This window comes from Culex pipiens, chromosome 1 (genome assembly GCF_016801865.2).
Source record: "Culex pipiens pallens isolate TS chromosome 1, TS_CPP_V2, whole genome shotgun sequence".
NCBI classification, from domain to species: Eukaryota; Metazoa; Arthropoda; class Insecta; order Diptera; family Culicidae; genus Culex; species Culex pipiens.
The window spans coordinates 4,632,699-4,648,629 of record NC_068937.1 but is presented as its reverse complement, the minus strand read 5'-3'; the positions used below and the strand labels follow the sequence as shown (position 1 = coordinate 4,648,629).

The following is a 15,931-nucleotide window of genomic DNA, read 5'->3' as shown; positions in this document are numbered from 1 at the left end:
ATTTTAAGAATTTTAAGAATTTTAAGAATTTTAAGAATTTTAGGAATTTTAAGAGTTTTAAGAATTTTAAGAATTTTAAGAATTTTAAGAATTTTAAGAATTTTAAGAATTTTAAGAATTTTAAGAATTTTAAGAATTTTAAGAATTTTAAGAATTTTAAGAATTTTAAGAATTTTAAGAATTTTAAGAATTTTAAGAATTTTAAGAATTTTAAGAATTTTAAGAATTTTAAGAATTTTAAGAATTTTAAGAATTTTAAGAATTTTAAGAATTTTAAGAATTTTAAGAATTTTAAGAATTTTAAGAATTTTAAGAATTTTAAGAATTTTAAGAATTTTAAGAATTTTAAGAATTTTAAGAATTTTAAGAATTTTAAGAATTTTAAGAATTTTAAGAATTTTAAGAATTTTAAGAATTTTAAGAATTTTAAGAATTTTAAGAATTTTAAGAATTTTAAGAATTTTAAGAATTTTAAGAATTTTAAGAATTTTAAGAATTTTAAGAATTTTAAGAATTTTAAGAATTTTAAGAATTTTAAGAATTTTAAGAATTTTAAGAATTTTAAGAATTTTAAGAATTTTAAGAATTTTAAGAATTTTAAGAATTTTAAGAATTTTAAGAATTTTAAGAATTTTAAGAATTTTAAGAATTTTAAGAATTTTAAGAATTTTAAGAATTTTAAGAATTTTAAGAATTTTAAGAATTTTAAGAATTTTAAGAATTTTAAGAATTTTAAGAATTTTAAGAATTTTAAGAATTTTAAGAATTTTAAGAATTTTAAGAATTTTAAGAATTTAAGAATTTTAAGAATTTTAAGAATTTTAAGAATTTTAAGAATTTTAAGAATTTTAAGAATTTTAAGAATTTTAAGAATTTTAAGAATTTTAAGAATTTTAAGAATTTTAAGAATTTTAAGAATTTTAAGAATTTTAAGAATTTTAAGAATTTTAAGAATTTTAAGAATTTTAAGAATTTTAAGAATTTTAAGAATTTTAAGAATTTTAAGAATTTTAAGAATTTTAAGAATTTTAAGAATTTTAAGAATTTTAAGAATTTTAAGAATTTTAAGAATTTTAAGAATTTTAAGAATTTTAAGAATTTTAAGAATTTTAAGAATTTTAAGAATTTTAAGAATTTTAAGAATTTTAAGAATTTTAAGAATTTTAAGAATTTTAAGAATTTTAAGAATTTTAAGAATTTTAAGAATTTTAAGAATTTTAAGAATTTTAAGAATTTTAAGAATTTTAAGAATTTAAGAATTTTAAGAATTTTAAGAATTTTAAGAATTTTAAGAATTTTAAGAATTTTAAGAATTTTAAGAATTTTAAGAATTTTAAGAATTTTAAGAATTTTAAGAATTTTAAGAATTTTAAGAATTTTAAGAATTTTAAGAATTTTAAGAATTTTAAGAATTTTAAGAATTTTAAGAATTTTAAGAATTTTAAGAATTTTAAGAATTTTAAGAATTTTAAGAATTTTAAGAATTTTAAGAATTTTAAGAATTTTAAGAATTTTAAGAATTTTAAGAATTTTAAGAATTTTAAGAATTTTAAGAATTTTAAGAATTTTAAGAATTTTAAGAATTTTAAGAATTTTAAGAATTTTAAGAATTTTAAGAATTTTAAGAATTTTAAGAATTTTAAGAATTTTAAGAATTTTAAGAATTTTAAGAATTTTAAGAATTTTAAGAATTTTAAGAATTTTAAGAATTTTAAGAATTTTAAGAATTTTAAGAATTTTAAGAATTTTAAGAATTTTAAGAATTTTAAGAATTTTAAGAATTTTAAGAATTTTAAGAATTTTAAGAATTTTAAGAATTTTAAGAATTTTAAGAATTTTAAGAATTTTAAGAATTTTAAGAATTTTAAGAATTTTAAGAATTTTAAGAATTTTAAGAATTTTAAGAATTTTAAGAATTTTAAGAATTTTAAGAATTTTAAGAATTTTAAGAATTTTAAGAATTTTAAGAATTTTAAGAATTTTAAGAATTTTAAGAATTTTAAGAATTTTAAGAATTTTAAGAATTTTAAGAATTTTAAGAATTTTAAGAATTTTAAGAATTTTAAGAATTTTAAGAATTTTAAGAATTTTAAGAATTTTAAGAATTTTAAGAATTTTAAGAATTTTAAGAATTTTAAGAATTTTAAGAATTTTAAGAATTTTAAGAATTTTAAGAATTTTAAGAATTTTAAGAATTTTAAGAATTTTAAGAATTTTAAGAATTTTTAGAATTTTAAGAATTTTAAGAATTTTAAGAATTTTAAGAATTTTAAGAATTTTAAGAATTTTAAGAATTTTAAGAATTTTAAGAATTTTAAGAATTTTAAGAATTTTAAGAATTTTAAGAATTTTAAGAATTTTAAGAATTTTAAGAATTTTAAGAATTTTAAGAATTTTAAGAATTTTAAGAATTTTAAGAATTTTAAGAATTTTAAGAATTTTAAGAATTTTAAGAATTTTAAGAATTTTAAGAATTTTAAGAATTTTAAGAATTTTAAGAATTTTAAGAATTTTAAGAATTTTAAGAATTTTAAGAATTTTAAGAATTTTAAGAATTTTAAGAATTTTAAGAATTTTAAGAATTTTAAGAATTTTAAGAATTTTAAGAATTTTAAGAATTTTAAGAATTTTAAGAATTTTAAGAATTTTAAGAATTTTAAGAATTTTAAGAATTTTAAGAATTTTAAGAATTTTAAGAATTTTAAGAATTTTAAGAATTTTAAGAATTTTAAGAATTTTAAGAATTTTAAGAATTTTAAGAATTTTAAGAATTTTAAGAATTTTAAGAATTTTAAGAATTTTAAGAATTTTAAGAATTTTAAGAATTTTAAGAATTTTAAGAATTTTAAGAATTTTAAGAATTTTAAGAATTTTAAGAATTTTAAGAATTTTAAGAATTTTAAGAATTTTAAGAATTTTAAGAATTTTAAGAATTTTAAGAATTTTAAGAATTTTAAGAATTTTAAGAATTTTAAGAATTTTAAGAATTTTAAGAATTTTAAGAATTTTAAGAATTTTAAGAATTTTAAGAATTTTAAGAATTTTAAGAATTTTAAGAATTTTAAGAATTTTAAGAATTTTAAGAATTTTAAGAATTTTAAGAATTTTAAGAATTTTAAGAATTTTAAGAATTTAAGAATTTTAAGAATTTTAAGAATTTTAAGAATTTTAAGAATTTTAAGAATTTTAAGAATTTTAAGAATTTTAAGAATTTTAAGAATTTTAAGAATTTAAGAATTTTAAGAATTTTAAGAATTTTAAGAATTTTAAGAATTTTAAGAATTTTAAGAATTTTAAGAATTTTAAGAATTTTAAGAATTTTAAGAATTTTAAGAATTTTAACAATTTTAAGAATTTTAAGAATTTTAAGAATTTTAAGAATTTTAAGAATTTTAAGAATTTTAAGAATTTTAAGAATTTTAAGAATTTTAAGAATTTTAAGAATTTTAAGAATTTTAAGAATTTTAAGAATTTTAAGAATTTTAAGAATTTTAAGAATTTTAAGAATTTTAAGAATTTTAAGAATTTTAAGAATTTTAAGAATTTTAAGAATTTTAAGAATTTTAAGAATTTTAAGAATTTTAAGAATTTTAAGAATTTTAAGAATTTTAAGAATTTTAAGAATTTTAAGAATTTTAAGAATTTTAAGAATTTTAAGAATTTTAAGAATTTTAAGAATTTTAAGAATTTTAAGAATTTTAAGAATTTTAAGAATTTTAAGAATTTTAAGAATTTTAAGAATTTTAAGAATTTTAAGAATTTTAAGAATTTTAAGAATTTTAAGAATTTTAAGAATTTTAAGAATTTTAAGAATTTTAAGAATTTTAAGAATTTTAAGAATTTTAAGAATTTTAAGAATTTTAAGAATTTTAAGAATTTTAAGAATTTTAAGAATTTTAAGAATTTTAAGAATTTTAAGAATTTTAAGAATTTTAAGAATTTTAAGAATTTTAAGAATTTTAAGAATTTAAGAATTTTAAGAATTTTAAGAATTTTAAGAATTTTAAGAATTTTAAGAATTTTAAGAATTTTAAGAATTTTAAGAATTTTAAGAATTTTAAGAATTTTAAGAATTTTAAGAATTTTAAGAATTTTAAGAATTTTAAGAATTTTAAGAATTTTAAGAATTTTAAGAATTTTAAGAATTTTAAGAATTTTAAGAATTTTAAGAATTTTAAGAATTTTAAGAATTTTAAGAATTTTAAGAATTTTAAGAATTTTAAGAATTTTAAGAATTTTAAGAATTTTAAGAATTTTAAGAATTTTAAGAATTTTAAGAATTTTAAGAATTTTAAGAATTTTAAGAATTTTAAGAATTTTAAGAATTTTAAGAATTTTAAGAATTTTAAGAATTTTAAGAATTTTAAGAATTTTAAGAATTTTAAGAATTTTAAGAATTTTAAGAATTTTAAGAATTTTAAGAATTTTAAGAATTTTAAGAATTTTAAGAATTTTAAGAATTTTAAGAATTTTAAGAATTTTAAGAATTTTAAGAATTTTAAGAATTTTAAGAATTTTAAGAATTTTAAGAATTTTAAGAATTTTAAGAATTTTAAGAATTTTAAGAATTTTAAGAATTTTAAGAATTTTAAGAATTTTAAGAATTTTAAGAATTTTAAGAATTTTAAGAATTTTAAGAATTTTAAGAATTTTAAGAATTTTAAGAATTTAAGAATTTTAAGAATTTTAAGAATTTTAAGAATTTTAAGAATTTTAAGAATTTTAAGAATTTTAAGAATTTTAAGAATTTTAAGAATTTTAAGAATTTTAAGAATTTTAAGAATTTTAAGAATTTTAAGAATTTTAAGAATTTTAAGAATTTTAAGAATTTTAAGAATTTTAAGAATTTTAAGAATTTTGAGAATTTTAAGAATTTTAAGAATTTTAGGAATTTTAAGAATTTTAAGAATTTTAAGAATTTTAAGAATTTTAAGAATTTTAAGAATGATAAGAATTTTAAGAATTTTAAGAATTTTAAGAATTTTAAGAATTTTAAAAAATTTTAGAATTTTAAGAATTTTAAGAATTTTAAGAATTTTAAGAATTTCAAGAATTTTTAGAATTTTTAGAATTTTAAAAATTTTAAAAATTTTAAGAATTTAAAGAATTTTAAGAATTTTAAGAACTTTAAGAATTTTAAGAATTTTAAGAATTTTAAGAATTTTTTAACGTTTTAGAATTTTAAATATTGTTTCAAATTGTTATTTTTTAATCTCATTTTCCATCCTCGTTCAATTGAAATTGAATGAACCTCGCTTGACTTTTCCCATTCACCCTCAATTGACTCCGGCTTCGAATTTCCATTTCCGATCCAATTGGCCAGGCCCTCGTGCGCTTTCCCGGCGAGGGGAAAAGAACCTCGACAAAATCAATTATTCATCAAGTTATTTAAATGTTCCACCACAGAACGAACGGAGAAACACTTGAGCCAAAAAAAAACCCCAAACCTTCGCTCAATGCTCCAGGGATGGTGATCTCCGTTCGAACTCTTAGTTACCGCGTCGGCACGAAATTGAAACCATTGAGTTCTGAATTTCAGCCACAAAAAGAAACGAAGAGAGCGGATCTATTTCCGTTGCAAACGGAAGAGAGCAAAGAGCGCCCTGCTGTTAATAAGCATAGGTTTGGTGGCCCCGGGACCATTATCGTCTGTCAATTGGTGAGATGAAGGAGGATTCGGAAGGCATCGCCCTCGTCGAACCTTCGTCAAGGACCAGAGCACACCACAAGGGGAAGCACTTCTTGCGGCGAAATCGAAAGCAATCAAATTATTTTAATTTGGATTTGGCTTGAGTTGAAACACCTTCGTTGAAGATGGTTCGATTTTTGATGAGATGAAACAAATATGCAAAAAAAGCTTCATGGAGCTTCCAAAGCTCCAAGAAGCTTGGAAAGCTCCAAGAAGCTTTAAAAGCTTCAAGAAGCTTGGTAAGCTTTAAGAAGCTTGGTAAGCTTCCTGAAGCTTGGTAAGCTTCAAGAAGCTTACAAAGCTTCAAGAAGCTTGGTTAGCTTCAAGAAGCTTACACAACTTCAAGAAACTTGAAAAAGCTTCAAAAGCTCCAACAAACTTGACAGCTCCCAGCACCAGCTGCCCAATTTATTCAATTTCTAAACGCAATCGACTCACTAGTTTTTTTTTTCCGAGGACGACTCACTTCTGGGCGATAAAAATCCCTCCGCCAGTACAAATATTGACCCAGAAATCGGTCGCCCGTTAGCGCAAAAGTGCAATCGACAGACAACAAAGCAAACCCACAGTCCTCTTTGCCAATGGAAAACTATTGCAAAAAAAAGAAACTGAAAAAGGAATCCCAATCGAGCACAAAAGCGAACGAATTGAGAAGGAAATTGATACGGGGTAGGTTTCCGATGTCACAACAAGGGGGGTTTGGAAAAGGGCCTTTGAACATTTTTAGCTTTTATTTTCAGGCACTTGTCGTGGAGAGAAATCAATTGAAACGGTGCAAAAGATCTGAAATAATTGCTGGAAAGTTACAATTGGGTAAAATTTCATAAACGTGTAGCTGTCAAATGTGTACAAATAGTGAAAATTAATCATAAAATAAAAAAAGTTAAGCTTGGAATAAGAAAAAAAATTGCAAATCAAAAACTTAATCTGAACAAATACACTTTAGAGTGTAACTGCCAAAAATACACGAAAAAAATAAACTACTCAAAGGCTTTTTTTGAGATTCCTTTAAAATGCTGTTGAATTTTACAGTTAAAAAACGTGATTAAATTTTACCAACTTCTTAGAAACGTCAACTGTCAAACCTACAATGCTAAGCAAAATTACTCATTATCAACAATAACACAACAAAAAATGGTAAATACTCACTTTCTGCTCCTTCCACCCGACCAGCGGCGGGAAGCAGATCACAAAGGACAACACCCACAGCCCGGCGATGAGCGACTTGGCCCGCCCGGTGGACATGATGCTCGGGTAGGTGACGGGACGCGTGACGGCGACGTAGCGATCGAGCGAGATCGCGCACAGGTTCAGGATGGACGCGGTGCACATCCAGACGTCGACGGCGAGCCACACGCGGCACCACACGTCACCGAAGATCCATACCTGTCAGAAGGGGGGGAAAAGAGAGAGAGAAATAAATTTGGGTCAGTTTTAAATTTTAAAATGTTATTCTTTTGCAAGCGTGTATTGTTTTGACAGATAGTTACACTGTGAAAATTTTTCCAATTTTTTTTGACAATTTAGACAATTTTGACAATTTTGACAATTTTGATTATTTTGATTATTTTGATTATTTTGTCAATTTTGACAATTTTGACAATTTTGACAATTTTGACAATTTTGACAATTTTGACAATTTTGACAATTTTGACAATTTTGACAATTTTGACAATTTTGACAATTTTGACAATTTTGACAATTTTGACAATTTTGACAATTTTGACAATTTTGACAATTTTGACAATTTTGACAATTTTGACAAATTTGACAATTTTGACAATTTTGACAATTTTGACAATTTTGACAATTTTGACAATTTTGACAATTTTGACAATTTTGACAATTTTGACAATTTTGACAATTTTGACAATTTTGACAATTTTGACAATTTTGACAATTTTGACAATTTTGACAGTTATGTAATTTTTTAGGTCCATTCTTTTTTCAATTTTGACAATTTTGACAATTTTGACAATTTTGACAATTTTGACAATTTTGACAATTTTGACAATTTTAACAATTTTAACGATTTTGACAATTTTGACAATTTTGACAATTTTGACAATTTTGACAATTTTGACAATTTTGACAATTTTGACAATTTTGACAATTTTGACAATTTTGACAATTTTGACAATTTTGACAATTTTGACAATTTTGACAATTTTGACAATTTTGACAATTTTGACAATTTTGACAATTTTGACAATTTTGACAATTTTGACAATTTTGACAATTTTGACAATTTTGACAATTTTGACAATTTTGACAAGTTTGACAATTTTGACAATTTTGACAATTTTGACAATTTTGACAATTTTGACAATTTTGACAATTTTGACAATTTTGACAATTTTGACAATTTTGACAATTTTGACAATTTTGACAATTTTGACAATTTTGACAATTTTGACAATTTTGACAATTTTGACAATTTTGACAATTTTGACAGTTATGTAATTTTTTTGGTCCATTCTTTTTTCAATTTTGACAATTTTGACAATTTTGACAATTTTGACAATTTTGACAATTTTGACAATTTTGACAATTTTGACAATTTTGACAATTTTGACAATTTTGAAAATTTTGACAATTTTGACAATTTTGACAATTTTGACAATTTTGACAATTTTGACAATTTTGACAATTTTGACAATTTTGACAATTTTGACAATTTTGACAATTTTGACAATTTTGACAATTTTGACAATTTTGACAATTTTGACAATTTTGACAATTTTGACAATTTTGACAATTTTGACAATTTTGACAATTTTGACAATTTTGACAATTTTGACAATTTTGACAATTTTGACAATTTTGACAAATTTGACAAATTTGACAAATTTGACAATTTTGACAATTTTGACAATTTTGACAATTTTGACAATTTTGACAATTTTGACAATTTTGACAATTTTGACAATTTTGACAATTTTGACAATTTTGACAATTTTGACAATTTTGACAATTTTGACAATTTTGACAATTTTGACAATTTTGACAATTTTGACAATTTTGACAATTTTGACAATTTTGACAATTTTGACAATTTTGACAATTTTGACAATTTTGACAATTTTGACAATTTTGACAATTTTGACAATTTTGACAATTTTGACAATTTTGACAATTTTGACAATTTTGACAATTTTGACAATTTTGACAATTTTGACAATTTTGACAATTTTGACAATTTTGACAATTTTGACAATTTTGACAATTTTGACAATTTTGACAATTTTGACAATTTTGACAATTTTGACAATTTTGACAATTTTGACAATTTTGACAATTTTGACAATTTTGACAATTTTGACAATTTTGACAATTTTGACAATTTTGACAATTTTGACAATTTTGACAATTTTGACAATTTTGACAATTTTGACAAGTTTGACAATTTTGACAAGTTTGACAATTTTGACAATTTTGACAATTTTGACAATTTTGACAATTTTGACAATTTTGACAATTTTGACAATTTTGACAAGTTTGACAATTTTGACAATTTTGACAATTTTGACAATTTTGACAATTTTGACAATTTTGACAATTTTGACAATTTTGACAATTTTGACAATTTTGACAATTTTGACAATTTTGACAATTTTGACAATTTTGACAATTTTGACAATTTGGACCATTTTGACAATTTTGACAATTTTGACAATTTTGACAATTTTGACAATTTTGACAATTTTGACAATTTTGACAATTTTGACAATTTTGACAATTTTGACAATTTTGACAATTTTGACAATTTTGACAATTTTGACAATTTTGACAATTTTGACAATTTTGACAATTTTGACAATTTTGACAATTTTGACAATTTTGACAATTTTGACAATTTTGACAATTTTGACAATTTTGACAATTTTGACAATTTTGACAATTTTGACAATTTTGACAATTTTGACAATTTTGACAAGTTTGACAATTTTGACAATTTTGACAATTTTGACAATTTTGACAATTTTGACAATTTTGACAATTTTGACAATTTTGACAATTTTGACAATTTTGACAATTTTGACAATTTTGACAATTTTGACAATTTTGTCAATTTTGACAATTTTGACAATTTTGACAATTTTGACAATTTTGACAATTTTGACAATTTTGACAATTTTGACAATTTTGACAATTTTGACAATTTTGACAATTTTGACAATTTTGACAATTTTGACAATTTTGACAATTTTGACAAGTTTGACAATTTTGACAATTTTGACAATTTTGACAATTTTGACAATTTTGACAATTTTGACAATTTTGACAATTTTGACAATTTTGACAATTTTGACAATTTTGACAATTTTGACAATTTTGACAATTTTGACAATTTTGACAATTTTGACAATTTTGACAATTTTGACAATTTTGACAATTTTGACAATTTTGACAATTTTGACAATTTTGACAATTTTGACAATTTTGACAATTTTGAAAATTTGACAATTTTGACAATTTTGACAATTTTGACAATTTTGACAATTTTGACAATTTTGACAATTTTGACAATTTTGACAATTTTGACAATTTTGACAATTTTGACAATTTTGACAATTTTGACAATTTTGACAATTTTGACAATTTTGACAATTTTGACAATTTTGACAATTTTGACAATTTTGACAATTTTGACAATTTTGACAATTTTGAAAATTTGACAATTTTGACAATTTTGACATTTTTGACAATTTTGACAATTTTGTTAATTTTGTCAATTTTGACAATTTTGACAATTTTGACAATTTTGACAATTTTCACAATTTTCACAATTTTGACAATTTTGACAATTTTGTCAATTTTGTCAATTTTGTCAATTTTGTCAATTTTGTCAATTTTGACAATTTTGACAATTTTGACAATTTTGTCCATTTTGTCCATTTTGACAATTTTAACAATTTTGACAATTTTGACAATTTTGACCATTTTGACAATTTTGACAATTTTGACCATTTTGACAATTTTGACAATTTTGACAATTTTGACAATTTTGACAATTTTGACAATTTTGACAATTTTGACAATTTTGACAATTTTGACAATTTTGACAATTTTGACAATTTTGACAATTTTGACAATTTTGACAATTTTGACAATTTTGACAATTTTGATAATTTTGATAATTTTTATTTTTCAAACAATTTTGATGCCAGAAGCGAATATTTTAGTTGCTAAATCAACCCAAAATTGGGTAAACACAGTTTCCAGCATTAAATTCAAAGGTAAGTAACTTCAAAACCTGGCGCGAACAAACAATAACAAACCTTCGGTAAATAAATTCAACCCAGCACGCTCAAACATAATAAGTTGACTTATCGTTTTCATTTTGTGCGCGCGAGCTTCGTAAGGCAAAAATTTCTGCAAACACAATTATCGCTGCTTCCAAGCCCTGAGAAAGCATAAAAAGTACCCCTTCCTTGCGGCGAGATTATCATCACGGTTGGAATGGAATTCCCCCCTCCTCATGGTTGTCGAAGAAAAAACGAAAAAAAAAACGAAGGAGCAGCTAATAATTTCATCTTCGCGATAAAAGATTGTGTTTAACCTGGAGGATTTCTTTTCTTTTTTTGCTTCAAGAATACTTTCACCTTTCAGTGTGGTCTTTCAAGCTGGAAGGACGACGACACAGAGCTTTTCAAGCTGGGGCTAGTTATGATGGGGGAGGGGGAGGGCAGAGAGAGAAAAAAAAGTTCTCCATTTCACGCAAGGAGAAGGATAATCCTGGCATCAGAAACCAGAAACTGAAGTTAAGAGGGAAATTGATGTTATTTCGTTGAGCTTCAAGGTGATAGTGCGAGTTGAGAAGTTTTGATCTAAAGTTTGGTATTTTCATTTTACCGTGGAACGAGCTGTCAAAATGATACACACTCGTTGAAAAGGACCAAACATTGGATTTAATTTCACACTTTTGAAACTATGAGTTTAAAATGCTTCCTTCAACATTTCACAGTGTAACCAAATGTCAAAATAATACACGCTTGTAGAAAAATACCAAGTATTCGGGTAAAATTGAATTATCCTACTAAAACTATGAATTTAATGCTCCAAAATGAAAAGTTTCTATTTATATTTAGGAGTGAACTGTCAAAATAATAATGCATGGTTGTGTAGAAAGGGCAAAAAATGGGTTAAAAATTCAATTTTGAAAGTTTGAATTCAACTCTCCAATCTTAAATATTTCTTACAACATTTCAAGTGTAGGGAACTGTCAAACAGTACACGCTTGCAGAAAAGACCAAAAATTTGAGTTTTAATTATACAATATTTAACACAAGCATACGATTATATTTTACAGTGTAGCAAACTGTCAAAACAGTACACGCACGTAAAAAAAGGAAACATATTGAATGAAAATAACCCAATATTTCGAATGCTAAATCATTATGATTGAGTGTAAATGAAATTCAATTTCCACTCTAAAGTGCATCCCCTCGCCGAAATCCAATCAAAAGGTGCGAAAAAGGTTCAAAAGCGTCCATCTCGACTTGAGTGAACCATTTATAACTCCGACAGGACGTGATCCATCCCAGCGGGGAATTCAAATCAACCGAATTCAATATTAGCAGCTTCGATTTGATCAAAATCCCCGTTCCCCAAGAAGAAAAATAATAAAGCGATAAAATTAACGCAGATAAAAAATCCAATTTGCACGTACTCTCGTTTAATTTTCGCAGCACCCAAAAAAAAACAGGTAGCCTCACCTTTTTATTATTATTCCTTTATTAGGCACCACAGATTCGGTCAAATGACCCGAAAGACCCCCCCTCCCTAAAACGTCAACCTTCATTAGTCAAAATAAAAGGACCTGGTCCCTGAACTTTTTCTTCTCTCCCTGCTCAGATCTCTGATGTATGCAAATTACAGCTGCCATCTTGCGGCAAAGGTCATCAAACTGGCAAGTGGGGAGGGATGGAGGTGGATTTCTTTTTTGCACGTGTGGTTTTGTCACACCTTCACCTCCGCTACGCGGTGGAGCACGATGTTGTCTGGCAAATGAAAATTGCACAAATTAGGAGATGCTATCGAATAAATGAAAAAGAACACAACAATGCTCAATTTGAATGATATAATACACAGTCGTGGAAAATTACAACAAATTTGGAAAATTGCGATAATTCAAACTGAAATGTTACTATAATCATTTAACAGTGTAGCGAACTGTCAAAACATTACACGCTAGTGGAAACAGACCAAATCTTTGGGTTAAAAAAACTTCAATGTTTTTATCTGCAACATTTTACAGTGTAGTGAACTGTAATAATTTTACACGCTAAAAGGAAAAGGCTCTGAATTTGGATTGAAAAAAACTCGGTGAAATTTTTAATGTTTATTTTAAAACAAAAAGCTCGTAAAACAAATTCGTATTTTTTTCTTAAATTTTATTTTAAAAAAATCCTGAAAAAATCTCTAACCATTCAACCAACCCATTTTGCACTGCAGTCATTTTGAGAGCGTGATTTGCCCTGCCTTCATCGATATCAACCTCTGCTTTTTGCTTGGAAAAGTCATCAATCGTGTCCGCTGCGAAAACCACGAAAACCTCAACCAAAACCCCCCGCTCCCGTTCGTCCGCTGCCACCATTTCGGTTTGGGATTTTCCACACCTTTTCGACCACGGTGGGCGTGGAATTTTAGCGTGTAAAATTCACACGTGACAGGGTTGCCAGATAATTTAGGTTTGCTATTTGAAGGTTTAGAAGAAAAAAATAAAAAAAATAAAAATAAAAAAATAAAAATAAAAAAATAAAATATCGTGAAACAGAATCTACCAAAAAACTAAGTTTATGTTTTGCCAGAAATCCTAATTGTCTGAAAATCAAACAGCAGAATGTTACTTTTGGCAAAACATTTCAGTGATATAAAAAGCAACAAAAAAAATCACACTAGAATAGTAGAAGGATTTTTTAAGATAAAATTTAAAAAAAAACACAATTTTTGAATTTGTTTTAAGAGCAATTGTTTTGAAATAAACGTTAAAAAATATCACCGCGTTTTTTTTTTCTTTCAATCCAAATTAAGAGTCTTTTCCTCTGATCGTGTAAAATTATTGCAGTTCGCTACACTGTCAAACGTTCGGCAGAATGCAAAATTGCAAAAGTTTATTAAAAAGAAAACGAATGATTTTTGCAGCAAATAATTCGGCAGAAAATCAAAAAAAGGCAGATTTTTTTCGACAGAGAAATTCAATTGGCAGACAGTGTCATATGGCAGAATTTCTTTCAAATGGCAGTAAATAAAAATGGCAGAATGAATCACAAGGCAGAACGTCATCGTTCAAGAAATACGAATCAAACGCAAAAAAAAGGAAAATCGGCAAACTGAGTTTCTGCCAACTGCCCAAATCGGCAGATTGACCCATTCTGCCAAATGCATCTTTTTGCCGATTAATTTTCTGCCAGATGACTATTTCTGCTTAAAAAACATTTCTGCCATTTGAATTTCTGTTATTTTGACGGATTTTTTTTAAGCCAAATGATTTTCTGCCAACTGGCATTTTCTGCCTTTTGTCGTTCTGCCTAACGTCATTTGGAAGAACAATCTTTTGCTTTTTTTTTCAAATTTCCTTAACAGAAAGAAACTTTTTCCAAATTTCTCTTTTTAAAATTTCTACAATTTTTTGTGAAAATAACTCAAGAGTGTAATTCTCTTTAAAAGAATTGAGTCAATTAAATTGAATTCTTTTCAGCAAATAAGCTCAAATTGATTTAATTCTTCAACTCAATCGAACCAATTCCAAAAACCCAATCCTTTTGGCACTTTTCCAACCACATTGAGTTCACTGCCACAGAAAAGAAAATCGCTCTCCATTTTTGGCCATTGGCCTACTGCGATGTCCTTAAGCTGGGCTCCGTCGGTAAAAAAAGGGGTAGAGGAACAACCCATGAAAAAGTGACTTCCGTTGTTGTGGGCAGTAAAAATATCCACCGGCCGAAACGTGCCATGGGCCAAGTTTATGTTTGCTCGAGCACACCGAAGTTTAGTCGATAAATATATAGGGCCACCACTAACTCTCTCCTTCATAACTTTATGAACTGGAATCGTAAAAAAGTATCGGCGTTACGTGAACGGGATTTGAAAGATTATTTTGACAAAGAACTTTGTCCTAAGGGCTCTATTCTGGTGAGGTGTCAATCCAGAAAACCGAAAAATGTCGCGCGTTACGAAAATGTTGCATGCTTGGTACTGGGGAAGAGGTCTGCGACGCAACAAGGCACTGTTGCGTCACCATTTTCGAGCCAATATAAACCCCGCTCGATCAGCCCAAGAAAATCATTCTATCGCTGGACGCCGAGAAGTGAACAACAACCTGGACCTGGAAGCAGATGGCCTGGAGGCCCAGAAGCAGTTGGCCGAAAAGCAGCTGGCCTGGAGCAAGGAGCAGCCCAAGCGGAGGCTGCCCAGCCGGAATATTCTGGCCACAAGACACGGAGTGGCCAGAACCCTCAGGGGTGTTCCGATGGAAGGCCATACGAGACTGGGCAATATGGGTATCAAACTTCTTGGATTTTGATACTGGTGATGAAAATGGCCATTTTGACAGTATTGGCCACAACCTGGAGTGCCGGTGCCCTCAGGGAGGTTGTCCCGGGAGGACATTTACCGAACCATACGATTTTGGGCAATATGGGTATCAAACTTCTTGGTTTTTAGTACTGGTAATTAAAATAGCCATTTGGACAGTATTGGCCACAACCTGGAGTGGCCGGTGCCCTCAGGGAGGTTGTCCCGGGGATACATTTATCAAACCATACGGTTTTGGGCAATATGGGTTTCAAACTTCTTGGTTTTTAGTACTGGTAATTAAAATGACCATTTTGACAGTATTGGCCACAACCTGCAGTGGCCGGTGCCCTCAGGGAGGTTGTCCCGGGGAGACATTTATCAAACCATACGGTTTTGGGCAATATGGGTATCAAACTTCTTGGTTTTTGGTACTGGTAATTAAAATGGCCATTTTGACAGTATTGGCCACAACCTGGAGTGGCCGGTGCCCTCAGGTAGGTACTCCCGAGAGGACATTTACCGAACCGTACGATTTTGGACAATATGGATATCAAAATTCATGGTTTTCAATACTGGTAATGAAAATTTTCGCTGTGAAAAGAAATGAATAATTAAATTGCGCAAATGGCGCGAAATGGAATTTTATAGTTTGAAAAGAATAACTCTTCCATTTCGCGCCATTTGCGCAATTTAATCAATCATTTCTTTTCACAGCAAAAT

The 15,931-nt window shown here is 26.2% G+C and overlaps 1 protein-coding gene across 2 annotated transcripts in view; it reads right to left on the bottom strand.

Annotated features, from left to right (window-relative positions):
- The window catches only part of LOC120432281 (octopamine receptor Oamb), a 97,728-nt gene that overhangs the window by 35,235 nt on the left and 46,562 nt on the right, over positions 1 to 15,931 (bottom strand). For both annotated transcript variants that reach the window (XM_039597467.2, XM_039597469.2), the window contains exon 2: positions 6,839 to 7,075. In XM_039597467.2, the coding sequence (XP_039453401.1) occupies positions 6,839 to 7,075 (237 nt within the window). The remainder of the gene's footprint in view (positions 1 to 6,838; positions 7,076 to 15,931) is intronic.